The 21666-nt window shown below is 36.4% G+C and overlaps 1 protein-coding gene across 1 annotated transcript in view; it reads right to left on the reverse strand.

Moving 5' to 3' along the window:
* Positions 1-14936: 14936 nt before the first annotated feature.
* The window catches only part of SLC6A2 (solute carrier family 6 member 2), a 58858-nt gene continuing 52128 nt past the window's right edge, over positions 14937-21666 (reverse strand). Inside the window, exon 14 of the mRNA XM_014255490.2 lies at positions 14937-20214. Within this exon, the coding sequence (XP_014110965.1) occupies positions 20191-20214 (24 nt within the window). The 3' untranslated portion in view covers positions 14937-20190. The remainder of the gene's footprint in view (positions 20215-21666) is intronic.

Consider the following 21666-nt stretch of genomic DNA (forward strand, 5'->3'; position numbering starts at 1 on the left):
CCTACTTTAGTGTCTTATTTCTGTCTTTCCTGTTCTGCCAAATTAAAGACATTAAGATTTTTTTAAAGTGATCTTATAAATGATATGATTTTTAATTTTGATTCAAGATTCAAGATTCAACTATCTGTATTCAACAAGTATAATTTCAGTTGCCATTAATAAGATGTATGTGCACATTTATGGGCATAGTTCTTCAAATAATCTTTTCTGAGTTAAGAGACCACATAAAAGGCTATTATCTGTGACTCAGCTGTGATGATGTTTTTAAAGCAGCATTCACCAAACTTTGATGCATAGATGAATATCTGTGTTTTGAAGGCTTCTTGGTTTTGTCTGATAAGTTACAAGATAAGAGTTAAAAATCCTTTGTCTTGGCATAATTTCTTTACTGTTGTTGGGATAGGAAGTGCTATGACAAATGGGCATGTAGCTGGTTCCCAGTACTAATTATATAAAAGAATTTACGACTCTCTGATATAAGTAGTTCAGTATGAAATGTCTTCCTTTGGTGACCAAAATCCCAAAATATTCAGAGATGTGAAGCTTGCCATTTATGTAAACGGGATCAAAACTAGGTATTTCCTATGGGTCCAGCTAAATTATCTCATTGGGGAAGTACTCTCTTGCCTGAATTGTTGTCTAGAGACAGAGGTAATAGAGGGAAGATGTATCTATGGAAGTTGAATGTTTCAGGGCTTTGCATCACAAGTGTGCTAGAAGTGATTGGCACAACAGAAGGGTTTGTGAGTGGTAGAATATGGTAGAATATGGTAGATGAGAAGAAAACTGTAATGGAGAGATCTGAATGGGAAAACAAGAGTAGAAAAGCAGTAGGAAAATAGCTGGTATTTATACATGAATCTTGACAGGGCTGAGGAAAGTGAGGTGAGAACTGAAGTGGGGCACTTATGTCCCGTCTTCAGAGACTATTGGGAAGATCTGTGTGAGCATTAGATGAGAGTGGCAGTGACTCTGATGTGGCCAGCTGGATGTGCAGGGTAGAATCCACACCAAAGGAGAGTCACCTCTCTGAGTGAAATCAGTGGAAGGCATCAGAAGCAAATCTTGGCATCCATCCTTTAGTTTCTTCAGAAGAGAAGGGTTTGCACCTTGTCTACCCTTCCTTACAACTATAAATACAGTGGCCTCTGGCTCTAAAATAATCTTAAAATTGTATAGATGCATTCTTGTAGCATGTCATAATTCTAGTTCTTACTGAAATGGCCATAAGATCCCTGAAGTGAAAGCTGTGTAACTCTTCTGTGTCTTTCTGGCAAACTCAATTAGTCTTTCCCTTTCTTAAAGAGCTTGTGGCATGGCCCCTGCACACACCTCAAGGGGAAGAGGAGCTGGCAGAGACACTCGGGTGAGCAAGGGGCTGTCTCTGTGTGTACTATGTCAGGAGAGGAAGGTTATTCAGCCATCTTCCAAGGAAAAAGCTGCAGCTGAACCTATTCATCCTGTTCCTCCCTTGATACTATCCCTCACCTTTCCAAACTGTTGGGAAGCCAGTGCAATTGTGCTGCACTGTAGGTGTGAGTGTATGGTTATAAAGGGAACAGATATAGAAGGAGTCGAGTAACTTCTGTGGAACATGGTTTTGCACTGACACTGATTACTTCTGCTGTGTCAGTGGCCTTGAGGTGCTGCTGGAGACGCTGTGGTGCCTGCAGGTTTTCCCAGCAGCTTCAGTGTGTGTCATGGAAAGATTAATGCTGTGAGACTCATGACATAAGGGTATAAGCTGGCCTCATGTGCCCCATGATGACTTTTGGAATTGGTAGATAAGCTTGCTCTCCAGCTTTCTTGTTTTTAATGAGCAATTATCTTCCTGCAGGATCCTGCAAATAGTGCAGTGACTTCTCAGCAATGCAGAGGGGCTAAAATGGTGTCCTTTTATGGCAATGTCTTCAATGTGAGGCAGCTTTCAGTTGGGACTTAGTGTTGGAAGATAATTGCTACTGCTACGGTGGATCACTCAGGCAAGGCTCCTTTTTTTTCGTCTTTGGCTATAAAATCTAAAAGGAGAGCAAAAAGACCCTCTTGAAGCAAACTTCCTGGTGACATTAACAGCTACATGACCTACTGATGACAGGGAAAAGGGAGAGCCAGCCTATTCCCCCAGCCAGAAAGCAGCTGTAATGGACTCTTACATTTTCAAAAAGCCTGAATCAGACCAAGCCCTCTAGAGCCAGAGTTCTGCTGATAAAGACTCATAGAACTGAGGAGATTTTGGCATGAGGGGACTGAATGTTGAAAAGGTGTTTTCATTTTCAGCACACTTCTGTCTTTTTTAAAGCCATATCTTTTTGCATTATTTAATTTTTTTTACTTTAGTTTGAATATAATCAGTCTGAGGTAGGAAGGTTTTTGCCTAGTTTTATGTACATTTTTATAGCCATCTTATTTATTTGGTGCAAAAGTGCTTATCTTCACATTAAAATTAGCCTTATTTGTTTTAAAATCCTTTCTTCATTCAAAAAAATATTACAAAACATTCGAAAGACACAGACTGTTTCCATTTAAAAACATCACATGTCTGCAAATCTTGTCATATCACTTGATTAGATTTTGTCTGCCTTTATGATATAAAGTTCTTTTAAAAACTAAATATTATATCTTTGTGACTACTGTGGCTTCTTTTCTTGATAACCACAGCATATGAGAATTTGCTATATAAAATACATATTTAGTTGTGAAGACTTCAAAATCTTGGGAGATGGGAGAAAATTCCTGTAGCAAGATCTCAGAAATCTAAAAAGATTTCATTGCTTGCTGACGTCCTCTCACAACTATCTTTGCTGACCACTCTGCTGGGTGTCTGGTATTTGTCTAAACACTTATTTGCCCTGGTGGTGGGCACATGGCTGAGTGAACAGGCAGCACAGTTGTGATCTGTTTGGTAGGAAGTACAACTTTGTTTAGAAATCATATTTGTTTGAGGAATCATTTCACCTGGAGCCTGCAGGAATACCTATGGTTTTTGCTTTTAGAAAATATACCTTTGCTCTAATAGTTTTGAAATAGACTGAACTGGAAGCTTTCCTACCTGACTGAACTCTTGTCTTGCATGTCTGTGCATCCTTAAGTATGAGGAACTTAACTGGTCTAAAACCAACCATATTAAACTTTTGAGATGATGGTAAAATGGCTTCCTGGTGCTTTGGGCTTTTATACTTTGCTTTATTAGAGGCATCAAGTTTAACCTTGAATAGAATGATCCTGGACTAGTTTTATTTTCCTGAAGATTCACTGTTCCCAGCCTATTAAGGATGTCAGCAATGCTGGTAGGGTTTTTGGATAATCCACCAAGACAAAGGCACTGATAAGATGTGAGAATCATCTTGCATAAACTGATATATAGGTGACTGTCAGAGTTGGCAGAAAAGGCATAGTGAAGAACTGGAAGGTAGGAGTTAAAACTGTAAAAATTTTCTATGTTTGAACATACAATCATTATATTATCTGCTGAATTGCAAAGGACATTTAAAATGTCAGAATTCATGGGAGCTCTGACACCCACTGATTTTTTAGCCACTCTGACAATGAGGTTTGTGGAGATGTATTCTGAGGCTCTGTTAAGGCCAGGAGAGTTGTTACCATGGTTTAAGTTGGGAGAGAGCTTCTTATTGACCCAGTCCTGTTCAGCTCCACATTGGCAGATAAGATTTATCAGGGATTGAGAACCTCACTATAATAACTGAGAGGCAAATTCATCCATGAGGTGACTTCATTGAAGTCAGTGAGTTACAACAGCCCACAGGAACATTCAGCACAAAATTAATTTCTGTGTAACTAATGAGTTTTATTAAAGGGGTAGATTAACATGACTTTAGTTTTTAAATCCAATGGTTTATTATCTTCTTGTCTTCTCAGCTCTGTTTACTTCAACAGGAGCTGTCATTCTGGCCAACAGTGTGTCTCTATGGCAACTTTCAGAAAAAGAATTATTTATTTGTACACACACGTACCTCATTTATACCTTAAGTGAGAGGTCTGAATCACTGGGAAAAACGAATTATTGTTCTATCTTTTAAATAAATTAAACTCTCCCCTGTTTCAGACCCACCAAGGGATCATACTAAGTACCCAAGGCACACAAGAGGAAGCTGTGCTGTAGGAATGCTTGATCTGGGTGGGGTGATATACACTGACTCTTTACTAAACACCTCTAAGTTCAGAGGCACCAAAATTTGTACCTCCATTTTCCTTTTTAATCTCTGTAATTTGAATGAGCTTAACAAACTTATTATAGGTTAATATATTTGCAAATGTATGAAAAACATTAAGTTTATCACCTTTAATTGTTTATGAGAGAAGAGCAGTGTTACCCAAGTAGAAGGCTGCATCTGAAATGAATCAAGAATAGCAGCTGTGTACAGCATATTAATCAGAAAAAGTAAGAAGTTGCATTAGATTAATTTTTTTTTCCTTTGGAGGTTTCATAGAACTTCTATGAATATGTTGATTTCTGTTAGGTAATTTAACACCACAGCATTTGCTTTATAGGTGAAGAATAAGACATGGCAGGATTACCTAAAGCTATACCATGAGCCTGAATGTTCTAGCAACATTTTGGACTGTGGTGATGTGGACTAAAAATTGCACAATACTTACACCATGTTAAAAAAAAAAATTAAAAAAAAATCTTTGTACTGTTAGGTATTTCAGAGTTTTATTTACCACCAAATTTTGGTATGGCTGGGATATGTTAGAAAGGAGTGCTTCCTGAGGGGAAAAGAACTTATTTTTTTTATTGTGCAAAAAATCTTTGCCTCTAGATGTTGTTGTCTGAAGAGTTTCTGTAAAAAAAAGCTCCAGTAGGTCATGTCAGGCTTGTTTATTATCATTGCTCCTAATGTTTCTTTGGTGTTATTTTCATGAAAACCAGCCAGTGTCACAAAAACTGTGGAGCCCTATGGTGCTTAGGAACCTTGAAAAATGAGTCAGCCTTAAATAATTTATAAGACAACCAATACTCTATTTTCCAAATATGTGAAAACTATTAGCAGTTGCTGCACATGTTAATTTGACATTTAATTGCATGGTAATTGTCTTTGAGCCAGAAAATATATAGAGCAGGCTTTGTTTATTGTCATGTTATGCACCAAAAGCATGTGCCTAACAGCTTACCCCTAGCATAAACACCAACTTTCCAGCAATGATTTTTCTTTTGGGAGTCCTACTCTGTGGTGCAGCTGCAACTTTTAAAAATATTTTGCTGAGTAAGAAAGAACACATGGCCTGGCTTATGTATAGTTGGCAAAACGTGGAGAAAAGATGTATGAGTTCAAGTAAAGTTATCTCTGGTGTTATTTTTGCCATGTGGATATGTTTCTTACACAGCTGTGATGCTGTGTCTTAAGAGGCAGAAGTCACAATGTTTGTGTACCTTGCACATCAACATAAAGTGATAAAGAAGTTGTGAAACTGGTTTTAGTAGAAGCTCTAAGTTACTTTTCTTCCTTCTTGCCATGCCAGCTGTGGCCCACAAGAGCTTGTGACAGCATCTGATTTCAAAGACAGGATTACTGCCAGTGCTCCTTTTTGGGGCAGTAAAACCATTCTGCAGCTCAGTGCAGCCCTTAGTAGCTCAGTTGTCTTCATGTCTGCATACAAGTTTTATTTATCCAGAAGACACTGGTCACTTTTACAGGTTTTAGTTGTTCTTGTGCTTCAGATTTACTTGCCAGGTCAGAGGCTTGAAATTCTTTGCCCATGTATAGCAGGAGTATATTTTCTTTCTGTATTTCTAAACCCATTTTAATCTGTTGACTTGGGAACAATTAGTAATGTTTTGGTAATAAATTTTGATACATATTTCCCAAGAAAAACACTATTTATAGAAAATATATTACATTGTCCATTGTAAACCTTACTTATAAATGGTTGATGATTTTTCTTAGAGAATGCAGTCTAATATTACTAGGATGGGGAAAGGAAAGCTTCCTTTTACAATTCTAATAGTGCTGTTCCAGATTAAATAAAAAAGGAAAAAAACCCACAAAAAATCACTCTACCAAAAACTAATAAAAAAACTTTAATCTGCTTGTTACCACAATTATATGTCAATAATCTGATGCTTGTATACACCAGGAGACATTAACTCAGAGTTTGTGTGTTTTTTCTTTGGTGATCCTAAATTATTCTGCAGGACTGTAACATATACCACTGGTAGAAAGGAAATTTTCCACTCAGGGCCTTTTTCAAGTCTTTGAGCTAAAACCTCCCAACTTTCACGTTTGCAGAGGTTTGAAAGTTGAAAATTTCATGTTGAATTCCAGTGGATATTCATGCAGGATGTTTCCCTGCATTTCCTGTGCCTTCATTTTATTTCTCTGTATGACCAGTTCAGGGGAGATTGGCTGTCTGGGGAATGGCCAAACTGAGAATTTTCTGCAGCTCTCTGAATGGATTAGACAAATTCAGGTATGCTCACACAGCTGAATCTGGGCGTATTCCTGCACTGATAGTAAATGAATTTATTGCTGCTGTGGAAACTGTTGGAAATAATGGAAGTGCCCTCTCTAGGAATTATATAAACTATGATTGATGAATTTGAGTTTATAGTTGATTATAGCCAGGTTTAATACAAGAGTTTTCCCTTTGCAGAAACATGCATCAATCTAGTTGGCACTGGTAGGGCAGAGAAAGTAAATAAACAAGAACTAAGAGGCATGTATTACTGTACACACTGGAATCACAATAGAGATAGAATTGGAATAAAGTGTCTCCCGAGAGCTGGAGATAGCTGGAGCAGCAGCTGAGAGTTATTTACAACGTTATTTTTTATGGAAGACATCTCATAAAGAAATTTCCTGTAAATCAACACATTGCATTGCTTGACATCAGGCTACTCTTGTTTTTTTGGTATGTTGTATGCCTTTAAGCTCTATTAATAATTATATATAGGAAAAACACAGTAGGAACTTTAGCATCAGGAATTACTTTTCTTGCTTGAATATTTCTTAACTGCCATAAATCTTGGTAAGGACTTGTACAAGGATCAAAATAGTGTGATTGATTCTATTTTTTCCTGCTGGAAGATGTTTGACATGTTTTTATACATCTTGAAAACATTCAAACAAGAGCAGATGGAAGTTTTTGAGAATGGTAGCTTTTAGATCAGGAACCAGACAGATTAATGTTTTGTGAATTAGATTAGAGTCCAAATTGTCTGAATGATTTTGTTAGCAGACATCTAACCAAAGTGTGGTTTTTTCCTCTTGAATTGGATTAAACTGTCATAGTCACAGCAATTATGCTGTGGTTTATGGGAAGTTTACTGACTTTGATTATTGAAATAAATTTTAAGGAATTTTTGGTGTGACCTTTTGTCACACCAGATAACAGCAGGTGTTTGGAAGGAAATCAGCTGGCTAAAGAACTGTTGAAAATCCAGATTTGCTCAAATATATAATAATTTTTGTGAATGGATTATACTAAAACTCCAGAAGACCTTTGAAACCTCTTGAGTAATTCTAAGGGATATTTTTCTAATTTTTAGTGTTTAGCTCACATCAGGTTTTCTAATTTCTCTGCTGGAAATGAAGTCTTGGAAATTAAGAAACACTGTGTGGTATTTGTTACCACCCTGATGCATTTGTTCTAGACAGGTAACAATGGCTTATTCTGCTTGCATACAAAAAATATTGAATATCAGAATTAAAGGAAAGAATAGACCATAAATAAAGGAAGAAAATTCCTTGGAATATCTGGCAATCTCTGTGGAATTCTTTTCTAGAATTTTGTCTCAGAATGGAAGTATAGCAGGTAGAGATTTAAATGAGGATTATGCAAACCTACATTGTGAGAACAGAGTTGTTTCAAGCCCAATACAAGTAGCAGAAAAATAAATGAAGGTGATAGCAATAACTTTCTACTGATGTTGTGCATGGAACAGTGTTTTGTATGTGCAATCTAATAAACATTCTTTTGGGTCATAATTTTGTATTTGGTCCAGAAAGGGGAATGTAACATGAACTAAAGGAACTCAGGATCCAGTCAAAATTGTCTAACTTTCTGTATCATCTCCCCACAAGAATTCTGTAAAACATATTTTGGTTTTAGCAAATAGCTGAGCAAAAGTTAGCTATTTAATAGACATAAAAGGATTATTTTTTCTGAAATTCCAGCAAAGTGTTATGAAGAACAAAGCAGTAAATAATATATTATATGTCCCCTGCTTTGTAAAAATAAAATTTCTGAAACAAAATATTGGAAGGGTTAGCTTAGGTTTTTTTGACAGAAGTTCTAACTTCTTGCCTAAAAATACAGTCTGTTTAACAAAATAGTTCTCTCATAAGCTTTCTGTTAGATTGAGATCCTCATTTGGTCAATTCTAACATTAATCTTTTGGAGATTGAGGTTGCTAACAAAATAGTCAAAAAAGTTTGTTCTGGTGTAGCCATACCACATGTAGGGGGCTTGAAGATATTCCTGGAAATAAGACTGGAATTGCTGATCAGTGATAATGATGGCAAATGAATAATCACAGTGATCACTTGTTTGTTGTGGACTAAACAGAATTCAGGGAAAAGGAACTGTGTCTCTTGAATACAAGAAACTGAAATGTCTCAGGATTCTTAAGGTCAGGTCGTGCATAATGCCTAAAATGGTCTTTCAAGGGCTGTTACTTTGATCAAAACATCTACAAGAGGTGGTGAGGTGTCTTGTCTTTGTAGTTTTGTCATACATGGGACTCCTGTGTCTGAATCAACCCCTCTAAAAAACCCCAAATAAAATAACAACCCACAGCATGAAGCCTAAACTGAACTCTTCCTGACCTGAATTTGCCTGCTACCTTCATTTGTACTGTGAGGAATGTCAGAATGCATCTCCAAGTGGGCTCTGCATGGAAATGGTGAATGAGAGGAGAAATGGTTGATCATTATTCTTTTTCTTCTTTTTAGTTTCTTAATTGTATCTTAGCTTTGTATACAGTGACTTTTCTATGCTACCTCTTTCTTGATGACAACAGCCTTGTACTTAAAGGGTAATGTCATTTTGGTTTCAGAAGGCATTGAAAAGTCAATGGAAAATGTGAACTACTGAACTGGCATATTACAAGGACAAAAACATCAAATCAGATGAATAGAAAACAGGTGATTTTGTTCTTGAATAACAAAGAGTATTCTGTATGCCTAGGAGGGAGATTAATATTTCAGGTTTAATTTTTAAATAAAACAGATTTAAAAACAAAGAATGAAATAGCTCAGAGGTTTCAGGGTCAGTTCAGTAGGTAAATGCAACATGCATAAGAAATAGCAAAAGAGCAAAATAGTAATTTAAAAATAGATTTTGAAATTCCTGGGCTGCCTAGGTATTTCAAGCCACAGCAAGGCTGATTCTGTCTTTTCTAGGTGGTTGCACTGGCACTCAAACAGCACCCAAGGTTTTCTTGCCATTTTTTTGGGATGAGACGACTAAAAATTGAAAGCCAGTTTCTTCTTTTCCAAACATGAAAAATCAAAGTTCTTACAGTTAATTCTCAGCCTTATTTATTATCGCAATAGGAGTGGGGCCATTGAAGCCCAGCGAAACAAGAAGCAAGATGTAGTACTTGCAAAATAAATAATATAAAATCAGCTTTTTATAACATTAAAATTTCACAGTCTTCAGCCACAGACACTTATCTATGTATTTATGTCATAGAATGTTTTATGGAAAACTTCATGCTTCATTCTGTTCTTTTAAAAGGATTGAGGATTTCCTATTTCTTGTACAACTTCTGTATTTCTATTTCTTGGCCTATACCAAATGAGCAGCAGAGGGTTACAATGCTGTAGCTTTCTTGAATTGCTTTGAGTAAAGAGGACCAGGAAACCCATGCACAGGTTGCATGGGTGGCAAACCTGAGGCAGGGCAGAAACGTGGAAAATGGAGCAGTGCAGCTTGGGGAGAGCATTAGAGTCACCTGGCAGAGCTGATGCCGTCCATGTGTGCCATGCTTACTGCATTAATGCTGAGTGCTCCTTTAGAGGGATCTCCTTCTACTGTGGGAAACTCCTGGTGATCTCTACTTTTCATCATGCAGCCCTACAATGCCTTTGTCTCCTCCAGATTTGTCATTACTGATGGTGAAACTATTGACTATTGATCAAAACTATTGATCTAAACTATAAAACTATTGATGGAAGTATTGACTTCCATCTTACATGATGGAAGAATTCAAAATTGGCTGTGAAGTTCAATCTATATACTCTTTACAATCAGGTTTAATTAACTTTGGAGTTTGAAAGCAGAAGCTTAAGGGAAGCTGCCAGTGACCTCAGCAGAACGTAGAAGACTGAATGTTGTTCAAGTCAGGACCAGAGTTCTAATGGAGACCATAGGTAGCAGAAAAATAAATCAGTTCTAGGAACTGAAACCAGGACAAGATCCATTATCTGACAGTCAGTGTCTGTTTCACCTCAGGCTCAAAATTCTGGTCTGTGGTTCCTTTAATGTGTGTTCTGGAAAGAAGTCAAAAAATAGTTTTGATAAATGTGCATTTGGTTGCAAGCAAATCACCTATATTTACCTTAAAGTGTGATTTGGGATAAACTTCCCTTCACGGGGAGGGAGGAATTAGCTTTACTTGTCTTAGGAGGTCACTGAGAGGGACCTCCTCAGTGTCCATCAGTGTCTGCAGGAGGTTTCAGAGGATGGAGCAAATTCTGCTCGGTGGGGCCAAGCAAGGGGACAAGAAGAAATGGGCAGAAAGTGAGGGACAGGAAATTCCAGCTGAACACAACTGGATGCACCCTGTGGTTCCTTTTCCAGCAGAGTTATTCTGAGTCAGCAGAATGTTTCCTGTCTATGATTTTTTTTCACTTTTACAAGTGAAAGAAATGGGTAAAAATATGGAATATCGATTATGATACTTTCAATTTTGCAATCAAATAGCTGTAACTGTGATAATTTCTGGTCAGGTTCAATGCCAAAATATTGAATTTATTGAAAGACTGGCTTTCACGAGCACCACTGAATGAAGCATCAAGCATCTCTTCTTTGAAAGGTGGTAGAACTTTTTCCCTGCCAGAAATAACAACTTTTTTTTTTCCTACCTACATGTGCTTTATTTTTGCTGTAGTAGTTTGTGAAGGTTTTGTTAAAAGGTAATGAGTAAAACCACTTGACAATTTTTTTCTCTGTGAACTGTCATGCTTGTCTTGGTTAATATAGTTGCAAAGTGCTGCTTGAAGAAATCTATCTAGAAACAATAATGTTCACGTTGATATTTGTGGGATGCAAGTGGTTTTTTTTTTTTGCATAAAATTGAACACACAATTCTAAACACTAATCTCATGAATTTACCAGAAATCATACTGTGTGTCAATTAGTTAAGACAACTTGAACTTCAAGTGTTTCCCAAGCCTGTCTTTGGAAAATTTGTGATCAGGGATTTAGAAAAACAATATTGACCAACAGTATTCCCTGCTTGATTGTTTTCTGACTTTGGCAGAGAGAAAGGAAATTAAAAAATGGATTTTCATTTTAAAATGTTTCAGTGGTATGCAAGTATCTTAAATTATGTTGTTTTTTTTCTGAGTCTCGGTGACTAAAAGTAATAAACCCCTGACACCGGTGCCTTCTGAAAATGTATGCAGTGCCATATATTTTGGTTAAAGTCAATTTCTGTCTGTGTAAGTTGAGAACTAAATCTTTGCTGAAAGAGAAATCAATGGTTTGATCATACATTTCTGCTTGAAATGACAGTAAATTTCACAATTTGATTTTAACATGACCATGCAGAAAAATAATTAATGTGTGGCCGAACTTTGAGTCTCCTTGTGCGTATAAGGAGAAATTAAGACCAGTAGATGCTGAACTTTCCAGTTTGGTTCAATGTGGATTTATGTAATGTGGAACAGCTTTCATTAGAATGTATAAATGTTTCCACACACACTTTGTAGACATCTAGGAAGAAAATTATTGACTTATTTTAGTTCTTTTTTGCAGAACACAGAAAGGGGAGAAGCTGTACGTGCTATAAAGAGTTTTAATACTTGCAGGAGTGAAGGGTTCTAGTATTTGTTTGTGTAATGCCATTGCTCTGGTCAGTCCCAGATACTTCAAAACTTCATGAAGATTAGCAGTATTATCACTGTTTTTATAGCTGAGGAAGGACAGTGTTATTCTGTCCTCTAGGAATTGATTTTGATTTATTGCTGGAATTACACATTGGTGGATTGTGCAAGTAGGCATTTCTGGATCTCTTTCAATTCTAGCAGCTCACTCTTAGATTTAAAACTGGTTTCTTGTGGAACTCTTGAAAAAAAGGTCCTTGTTACTTTAGTTACTATTTTTAAACATGTTATGTCAGTTTTCTCTTCGTTCTCTTTGCTTGTACAAGAACGTAATATTTCAGCTTTTTGAAAGCATGGTTGATTTGTCTTATAATAAAAGAATCAGATGTTTTCTGACTTTTCCAAGCCTTCGATTTTCTTTTCAAAGATAATTTTTGTCGTACTTCTCCATTTTAAATTATCTTAGGTTATAAATATTAGCTTAGGTAAGAAAGCAAATTGAAATTTCATGTTTACTTGTGTGAATCTGAGATGCTAAAGAATCAGGGATGCTGACAGTTGTTGGATCTACTGGTATCATCCAGTACCTCATCTGCTTCTTCTGCTTTGAGTGTTGAAATATGGTGCTACTTAAATCCCTGCTTTTAGAGTAAATTAGGGAGATATCAGAAGAGATAACATAGGTATGCAAAAACAGATAGAAAACTTGGTTTCAATAATACTTCCAGGAAGACAGAATGATTCCATTATTATAAGTAATCCCTATTTAGTTTTACTTCCATAATAATCTGTTAATGCTCAGCCTTAAAGACTTGCCAATTGACTGAAGCTTGGTTAAAGCAGTTGATGGGAGAATGAAGAGTACTGGGAAAATGAAAATTTTGTAAACAGGCTGTTGTGGAACAGTAGAATAGATTCAGTGTTTCACAGAAATTTGTTTTGAAGTATCTTGAAATTATCCAACTTTAAATTGTTTTAATACTAATTTGTTGGTTTGAGTGTTTGACATCATTAAAAACTGGCATACAAAAAAACTTTGTTATTCAGTCTTTCAGATGCATTAAAATAATTTAAACCATGTGTTTCTTACTTGAAGGCAGTAGAGAAATAGAAACAATTGAAGGCTGTGCCTTAATAATATTGAGATCTGCTTAAAGAAAAAAGCACCAAGGAAGGTCATTATGTTCTGTATGTTCCAAGTATAAAATTGGTATGGAGACAAGTGAGATAGTCTAACAAAATGTACCTTTGGAAACAGTGCTTTTCATTACTGATGTGGAAATATAAGAAAATGGTTTTAGTTATAGTAAAAAGAGTTAAATAAAATAATTGTTATCTATTCTTCATTTATGCTGGGTTAAGAAACACCTTTTCCTGTCTGATCTATAAATTAAGAATAATGTCCTTATGGCTATTATTACCTGTGGCAAAATTAACAAAGCAAAAGGAATTTTTTGTAAAATGGAAAACAATGTATCCTTGGAGAATTAGGGTATCTGTGATTCATGTTCCTAGAAGGTCCTGATTATTTCCTTCCAATGTGTGGTTGTGAAAACTTCATTGCATTACTGTAATTATTTTGCTGAAAAGAGTTCAAATGTAGAAATCAATTTGCCCACTCCATCCACTGGACACCAAAAGGTTGCAAACAATCTCCTGAAGGTTGAGAGCTATGTAGGTTTCCAGCTTTTGGGATTTTGTTTTTAGCTGTCTGCCAAACCAAGGAGCAGCTGCCCCTGCAAAACTTTACCTTGAATAGTACTGACAAAAACCAAAAATTTCATTTCAGCTTTTAATTGACAGAAGTAAATTCTTGGTACATAATAGTTTTCTTTATACTCTTTTTATGTGCATATTTGTCAGATTTTATTTAAATAATTTTATACACAATATTGGGATAATCTGTTACATTAATGCACAGCTTAAAACAGTTCTTATTTACACTGATCACAGAAAGACAGAGGTATAAGGACAAATACTTTACATTCACCATCTTAATCAGCATTTTAAGTATAGTTAACCAGCACACATCACACACATCCATATCCATATTTATAAGAAATGGAGTTGTTTCTAATTACACACATGGGCATGTAGGTGTCTCCCTTTGAAAAAAACAAAAATTAATGAAAAAATTTTGAAATGCCATTTCCCCCAGATAACCAAAGACTTTAAAAAAAAAAAAAAAGAAAGGCAAAATTGACCTGCAGATTGCACATTTAATGGCATCAGGCATGGAAACATGGTGGCTGTGTTTGGACACTTCTGGTCACTGGGGCACTTTGGAGAGTATTTTTCCTAGTGGCAAGTTTTGAGCTCCTATGAAGACTTATTCCTGAAAACTGCAATGTGTTCTCTTGCTTTGGAAGTAGATCTACTGGACACTAACACATTTGATTTAATATTAAGTCATCTAACAACACAAAATTGCAGCCAAAGGATACTCTGGATTTTTTTGGGTTTTTTTTAGAATATAAATTAAAAACACATGACTTCATTCTCTGAGATTAAGGCAGCAATGGAGAATATTGTGCTACAATGTGCATTAGCTGTAGGTAATGTTCTATTCTCCTGTATCACATTTTTACATTTATAATCAAAGGCCAACATATTATTGAACTAGACTGGCTGACTACAAAATCTTATAATGGAGAGATAGGTCTTGTGTGATAACCTTGTTACATCAAAGTTGAATTTCTCGCCTTACAATATACATATATTCTATGAAAATTAAAAAAACTGGTAAAAATATGAAAATATTTCCTATATAGAGGTACCCTTATCTAAGTTAAATTCTAGTCACTGCTATAAAAAGGCATTAAAAACTAAGTAAAACACTGGTGTAAACCAAGTAAAGCTTTTATTTGTAAGGCAAATCTTCATCAGACCTATTAGGATTTATTTTCAAAATGTACTGTTTGGAGGTTTTCCCTTTGTAACTGATATTGCCCATAGCAAAGGAGAGCTAAGTCTTGCAGAAAGGTTCACAGAGTGCAAGGTAAATTACAAATGCAGGTCACCTGCAAGCTTGATGCCTCTTGGCAGTAACCAAGAAACAACATGACACCTTCAAAAGAAAACCAGCTTAAGGCTTAGTAATTCTCTTAATTCACTAAATTTATTCTGTTTCCTTACAATGAAATTAGGCAACTCATGTTTATACAGCAGCTAAAGAAACGCCTTAAGAAAGGAGGAAAGCAAAGCACACGGGTGGCTCAATCTTGCTGTCAGTGCTTGGGCAGGAAAGGCTGCCTGCTCTTATGGAAATCAATACATGGTTAATGTACACGAGGGCTGCACTGCTGGACTGAGACTCTTTAGCCTCTGCTCTTTCCAGCCACTCTAGAGACCTTCATGTCTTTCTAAGAGCAGAGTTTCACTGAGCACATTCATATATGTGTCATTTCTATTCTTCTGGTGTCTTCAGTTTCTTGGCCTGCTTCTGCCTGTCAGTCACACTGTGAGTGCAACCTGTCTAAGCACATTCTGGTTTTTAATGGTGAAGGAAAGCAAATTAAATGCTGTACTTAAACACTGTTATATTCTTTTACTGATTGAATGTTTTTATTGCCCATGTAGCTCTCTGGAATAGTCTCTGATGAATTTAGATGTACCTAAATTTGACCAGTACCACCGTACAAATTAATAATTTTCCACTGATTAGCTGGATAAGCCCACAGTCACCAACAGGAGCACGGATACAAATCAGAGGAAGGTAGCTGAGAAAGTCTCCCAAGTTGTTCAGGGGTCTAATCTGAAACATCAAGTTAGCCTTCACATTCAGAAGATCAGGTTCTTACATGAGGTGATCTGCGAACCACAAATATTCCTAGTACTGAGAAAATAAAGTGTGTTAGAACAAAAAAGTCTTACTTTACTTCTCGAAGAGGTTCAGACTTCACACAGTTTCTGCAGGTAGGGCTATATATTGTAATTTTTTGAACTGTGATAGCTTTCAAAAGTCTGAGTCCTTCAGGCTCAATTTAAAATGTTTTAACATGGCACTGCAGATGAAATATTTTTAAGTCTCACCTCTTTTGAAAGTGTTGAACTCCAGTTTTGATTTGGTTCTTAGGAAAGAAATTCTGAAATATTTGCCAATTCCTCATGAAACTTAGCAAAGCAGTCCAGGATATGAATGAAAGCTATCTACTCCCATAAAAACCATGTCTGCTAATTAATGCTGTATGAATTGGAAGAACTGCAAAAGAGACATTAACAGCAAAAGAACTTTTGATGTGGCCTCCTACAACCTAGCAGAACAAAATAAACTTAATTCATGTCAAAACAATAGCATAAGAAGTGAATGTATATACAAAATGTTTGGGCTTGACCCTTTTAAATAATAACACTTAAATGGTATTTTGCTGAGAAGAAATGACCAAGTACAGGAAATTTCATCTGGGAAAAGTACATACAACACACATTGCACGTGCAGTTAGGGAACATGCTCAGTAGTAACAGCCAAGTAATTCTCCTACATTCTATATTTAAAATATCATGTTTGATCCTGGATATCCTGCAGAATCCCTCACTATGGTGAGATGTCTTTCAAGTGTTGCCAGAGCGTTTGTCTCAGGACATGGCAGAACACAAGAAGGACTGACAAAAAACGGTGTAAGTCAAATGGGCTCAATAATAAATAGCACTACTACTTTTTGGACTATTGCCTTGAAAGACCCAATGTTTCTTCCAGAAATCTAAATCTGTGGAGTTTTAGTAATGTATCTTTAGAATAGTTCCAAGGATGTGAAGAATTATCTGGCTGAATGATGTCAGGGAGGGGTGCAAAGAGAGAATGGAGACTTTCTTTCCTTGATACAAACTTTTTGTGGTTTGATGAAACATTATGGATCACAGGCAGCTCTTTTTCACTGGACAGAAGAAAGGTCAGAAGAGAGATACTGATATATGACAGCTGCTTCCTTTATCAGATTAAGAATAGGCTTTTGAGGAAATATTTTCTAGAACTGTCCAATGAGCTCTTTAGTTGCTTCACTGAATTCTTCCCACAGGCTTGTTACCCAAACAGTCAACGTAATCAGCAAGCAGATGATTCTGCAGCTTGCACCAAAAATTTTCTTCTTTAAAAAGTGGCCTGCCTACTCAGTCAGCATATACATGCAAATCCATGTGGATATTCTGGGAGAGTGGAATTCCCCAGAGAGGGTCTGTTCTTGAAATAGGTGCAACTGAGGGAAAGGGTGAGCTGCTGGGCTGAAAAGTCAAGACAGAGTTGGGAAGACTTGCACTTAAGTGACATGGATGATAAAGACCTGACTGGAGGCTTTGGTCTTTTGTTTTTTAACTACAAGTGTTTTAACTGAAGGGAGAGGAGTATCTTTGTGGGATTTGATATTTCCCATATTGAGAATGTATTTGGGAGCCCAAAGCAGGTGCCTAAGAGGAGGTGGGTGCCTGTGCTATGGCTTCTTATTGAACTGTCTGTACCATATCACTGAGTGGAAGAAATGAACATAACCTGGTCTTCACAGAAGTATTTGTCATTTTATAGAGGCTAGTTTGTGACTAGTGGCATCATTCATCATCCAAGAGGCGTGAGGTAGTTCATCATCTTACTCTGTGGAGAATTGAAGACATTTGTCTCCAGGACAGAAGTCGTATTATTCGGGGGGAGACTTTCTTTGGGCAACATCTTGAATTTAAAGTCTACCTATGCAGTCATGCACTGTGTATTGTCTGTTTCATTCAGGCTAATTCTGGTAATAAGATTCTTGCTTTCTTTGATAAGACTTTTTGTCTTCTGTATAGATTGCAAGTTCTTTACCTAGAAAACCTCAGAACAAGGTGGCAGTAGTGCAATGTAGTCCTGAGCTATAAATACTACACTAGACAAAAGAAGTTATACAGTAACAGAAATAAAAATAATGTGGTAGATAATTGCCTTGGGAATCAGTATTAAAAATACAATCAAACCCAAACACACTGGCTAAAGCTGATTTCACTCCCACGTATGGTAGCTTTGCTCTATGTCAGAGCAGAGTGGTGAGAAAATGTAACTTTTCCTGTGTGGGTTGTCCTGTAGGGATGGGATGGACTGTGTCACAAGTGTACATTGGTGGAGGTTTTCAGCATTTCCAATCATGAGCCAACCCAACAATGTGTAAAGTGACAACCTATTAAAGCTCCACATTAAACAACCCCTAGAAGTTTCAAAACTTGGTAATTACATCTATGCTAAGAAGCTTTTGAGCCATGCCAAGACAGTGACTGAAGCAGCTGGATTGTTGAAAAGTAGGTGTTAAAACAATGGAAAGATTCTCATGTAGTTTGGCAAACAATAAAAATGAGATTAACTGGGAAGCTGGTGGGATGACTTTTTTGAAGCCTTCAACATCTTTTCACTATTTAGCCTCTTGTGTAATTACAGCGTTAGATCTGCAACTTTTGGAGTTCCTTTATTATTGAAATATATTTAATAACAGGGTTTAAGCAGCTGTTGGCCATCAGCAGGGCCAGAAAATAAGACTTCCTTTATAATTAGAAGAAAGTATTCTTTGGGTTTAAATCCCTGTTTAAATAAAACTACTGTTTGTCACAGAGACTCTTCAAGAGAAGGACAACACTTGATTCATTCTGAAGTATTGAATATGTTGGAGGAAAAGAATGAATAAGGAGAGAAATTTCCCTTTCATTACTTTGAACAGAAATCAATGTTAAATAGAAAAAGCCCAAAAGCACTTGGCACTTTAAAACTTGGCTATTTTAAAACAGAAAACAACTCAACAAATATTGTTTTATAAAAAAAAAGGCCCATCCATTTAAAAGGTCTTTTTTAAAAAGAGGAAGCACTACATACATTTAAAAGGCAAGCTCGATTTAATGTATAGAGACAAAACAAAATCAGAGGTAATGTCCAGAGGTAAACTCTGGCTTGGATCCAGCTGAGAAGCTACTGCCTCTGAAAATTACTGTAGACCTAGTGATAAATAATTACAAGAACTAACTCAAAGCTACTGAATGTAGTGATCACTTGAAAGGTACTACAGTGACAAGTGACCACAGAATAAGAACAGCACCCAAATGCAGAGTTTGTTCTGTATCTTCTACTACTTTGCATAATACTACTAGAGAACAGAGCTGGAATAGGTTTAGAGAGCTGACTGTGCCTAAAATATACTTTTAAATTATTAAAAAAATCTTACTACATTTTGTAAGGTGAATCCTGATTAAATTATAATAATAACATGTTCACAGCAGGGGAGTAAAGCCAGTTTGGTTTTTTGTGCCACTTGGTAATTATATAATTCTAAAAACTATCTCTTCTTATGTATTTTACATTCTTTATTTGGAACAAAATACAACAAAAAGATGAGAGTCTGTCTATTTGGATGTAACTTTCATGCTTAGCTATAAAAGTCTGCAGTGTGTAGATCATATGATAAAGCCATTTCAGTTGTTGATATAAGGGAATATCTCTTGCATGAAGTACACTGTGATATAAAGCTGTGTTCTGCTCTAGTAACTGTAACAGGAATTCTCTTCCTGCTGCTCTTCAGCTTCAGTGTAATGAAACTGGTTAGAAAATGGCATGGACATGTACAGCAAATACAGTGTTCTTCACCAAGAGAAGGAACTAATAACAAACCACTGAAAATGAAGCACTGAGTCTTCGTCTCACAAGGATGCAACCTCACATCCCAAAGGACAGCATGAAAAGAAAGCTAATGACATGAGTACATAGTTAAAATTGCTCTTTTGTCACAACTGAGGTGTACTCTTTCCTTAGATCTAAGAGTGTTCAGGTGTTGTTGGTTTAAAATAGGTTGTGGCATGAATATCTGAAGAAGTTATTACTGTCAGAAAAGTTTAATTCACTTTTTCACAATAAAAAAGCACTTAACTTATGCTGATTGCTCTATTTGTCTGCTCCCCCTTCCTCCTCTTCTGCCTATAGCAAAACTCACAAGTTTTGGTCATGTAGGGATCTTATGGCACCAAAGGATGCAAGAAAAATTAAATGGAGTCTTTAAAGATCATTTGAAGCCAAGTAATAGAAGGGAGGCATTGACAACAGAGAGCAGATGTCTTCCCTCAAAGAGTCAGTAGATAAGCTCTGGGCCAGCCTGGTCCAAGCATAAATGAGGGAGCTTTGAACTTGACTTTTCTGTTTTCTTAGTTTAGCTGAATGTGGGCTTTTTCCTTGATCTGTTGGTTGTCATATTGTTAGCCAGTGTTGGAGCTGTAAGGAAACAGAAGTGGTTGTTAAATTACATCATTGATTCAAATGATGATGCTGACAGATACATTTTTTGACAAATTTTTTACAAAGAAGTTTCAGGATAATGGATCGATTATCCACTCAGTAGCTAAATTTCTGTGCAGTCCAGTTTGCAGTGAGAAATGCTCTGAATGTAAAGGCTACTTAGTCAGCTCTCAATTCAGTTTTAAAATTAAGAACTTCCAGACATAAATGGGAATAAAATATTTGTATTTGTTTGGTTACAGTAGGCACTGTTTTATTTACAATCTTAAACATTGTGAACAAAACACTAAATATGCTTTAGCACTAACAAAGCCATTCCTAGCTGTTCATTGAAGATGGCAGCAAATTAAAATGCTGTCATGTTTGGCATGGTTTAAGGTAACTTTAATACTTTGCTTCTGAGGACAGCCTTTTCTAATTTATGTGAAATTAATTTGCTACCTTTTTGCCATAGATTTGTGTTCACCAGCACTGTGGAATGGCTGTTTATAGCCCTTTCACACAGGAACATCTGCCCCTGGAAACACTGAGTTACAGCAGGAACAGTAAATCATCTGACAACTGAGGGCAGAAACAGAAGAAAGAGAAGGCAGGAAGAAGTGCTGTGCTATTTCATATTCTTGGCCACATCAAATAAATTGTGGTCATGAAACAGGAAGCTTATTTGTGCTTTCATTCTACATCCTATAAATCTACACAGATGATTTCCCTTAAAAGCCAAAATTTACTTCAAACAATATCTTTCAGAATAAGCAAAAGCCAGATTTATTTTTCAGTATCAACATACAGACCAGCACTATATTATCTAGGTCATGTTTTGTGGAGGTGTGTATAATTCTAGTTGCTTTCGGCTTTGAAGACAGAAAGTGGTCCAGAATGAATGCTGATAAGTGTAACAAGCTTCATATTTGCATCCTTTTTATCTTCTACAAAAAGGAGTTTCAATAAGCTCATTTTATTTGCTAAAAGGAAAGCAATATTTGGAAACCTATAGTATATTTTCTGTGGCTTATGAAGTCTCCAGAAATGTTTTCAATCAACCCTCGTGCAGTGAGGAAAGCCAAGTCCATGTAACTTATGTCCATGACATTATGGGTAAGCTCTGACACTGGATATTTTTTTGCTGTTTACCATGTGTTGTGGGACATAATTGCAGTGTTGGAAACATGACTTCAGATTGCTGTGCAGTAACTGAGTGAGAGGCCATGACCTCTTCAAATGCACATGATAGTTTGGAAATACCTTTGTTTCTTGTTGAGATCTCACTGTATTCACACAGAACCTAAAATACCAGATTCAGGTGATCTGTAAAATTGAGGACTTTCCTTAGTCCCAAAAGCCTTCCAAAAGGGTTGATGCACGTGGTACTGAGCCTCCTGCATCTTGTCATGCTGGCGGAAATAAAGAACTACAGATCTGCAAAGGCAT

Source organism: Pseudopodoces humilis, chromosome 14 (assembly GCF_049639895.1).
Source record: "Pseudopodoces humilis isolate 2021_Gansu_Grassland_sample_001 chromosome 14, ASM4963989v1, whole genome shotgun sequence".
Taxonomy (NCBI): Eukaryota; Metazoa; Chordata; class Aves; order Passeriformes; family Paridae; genus Pseudopodoces; species Pseudopodoces humilis.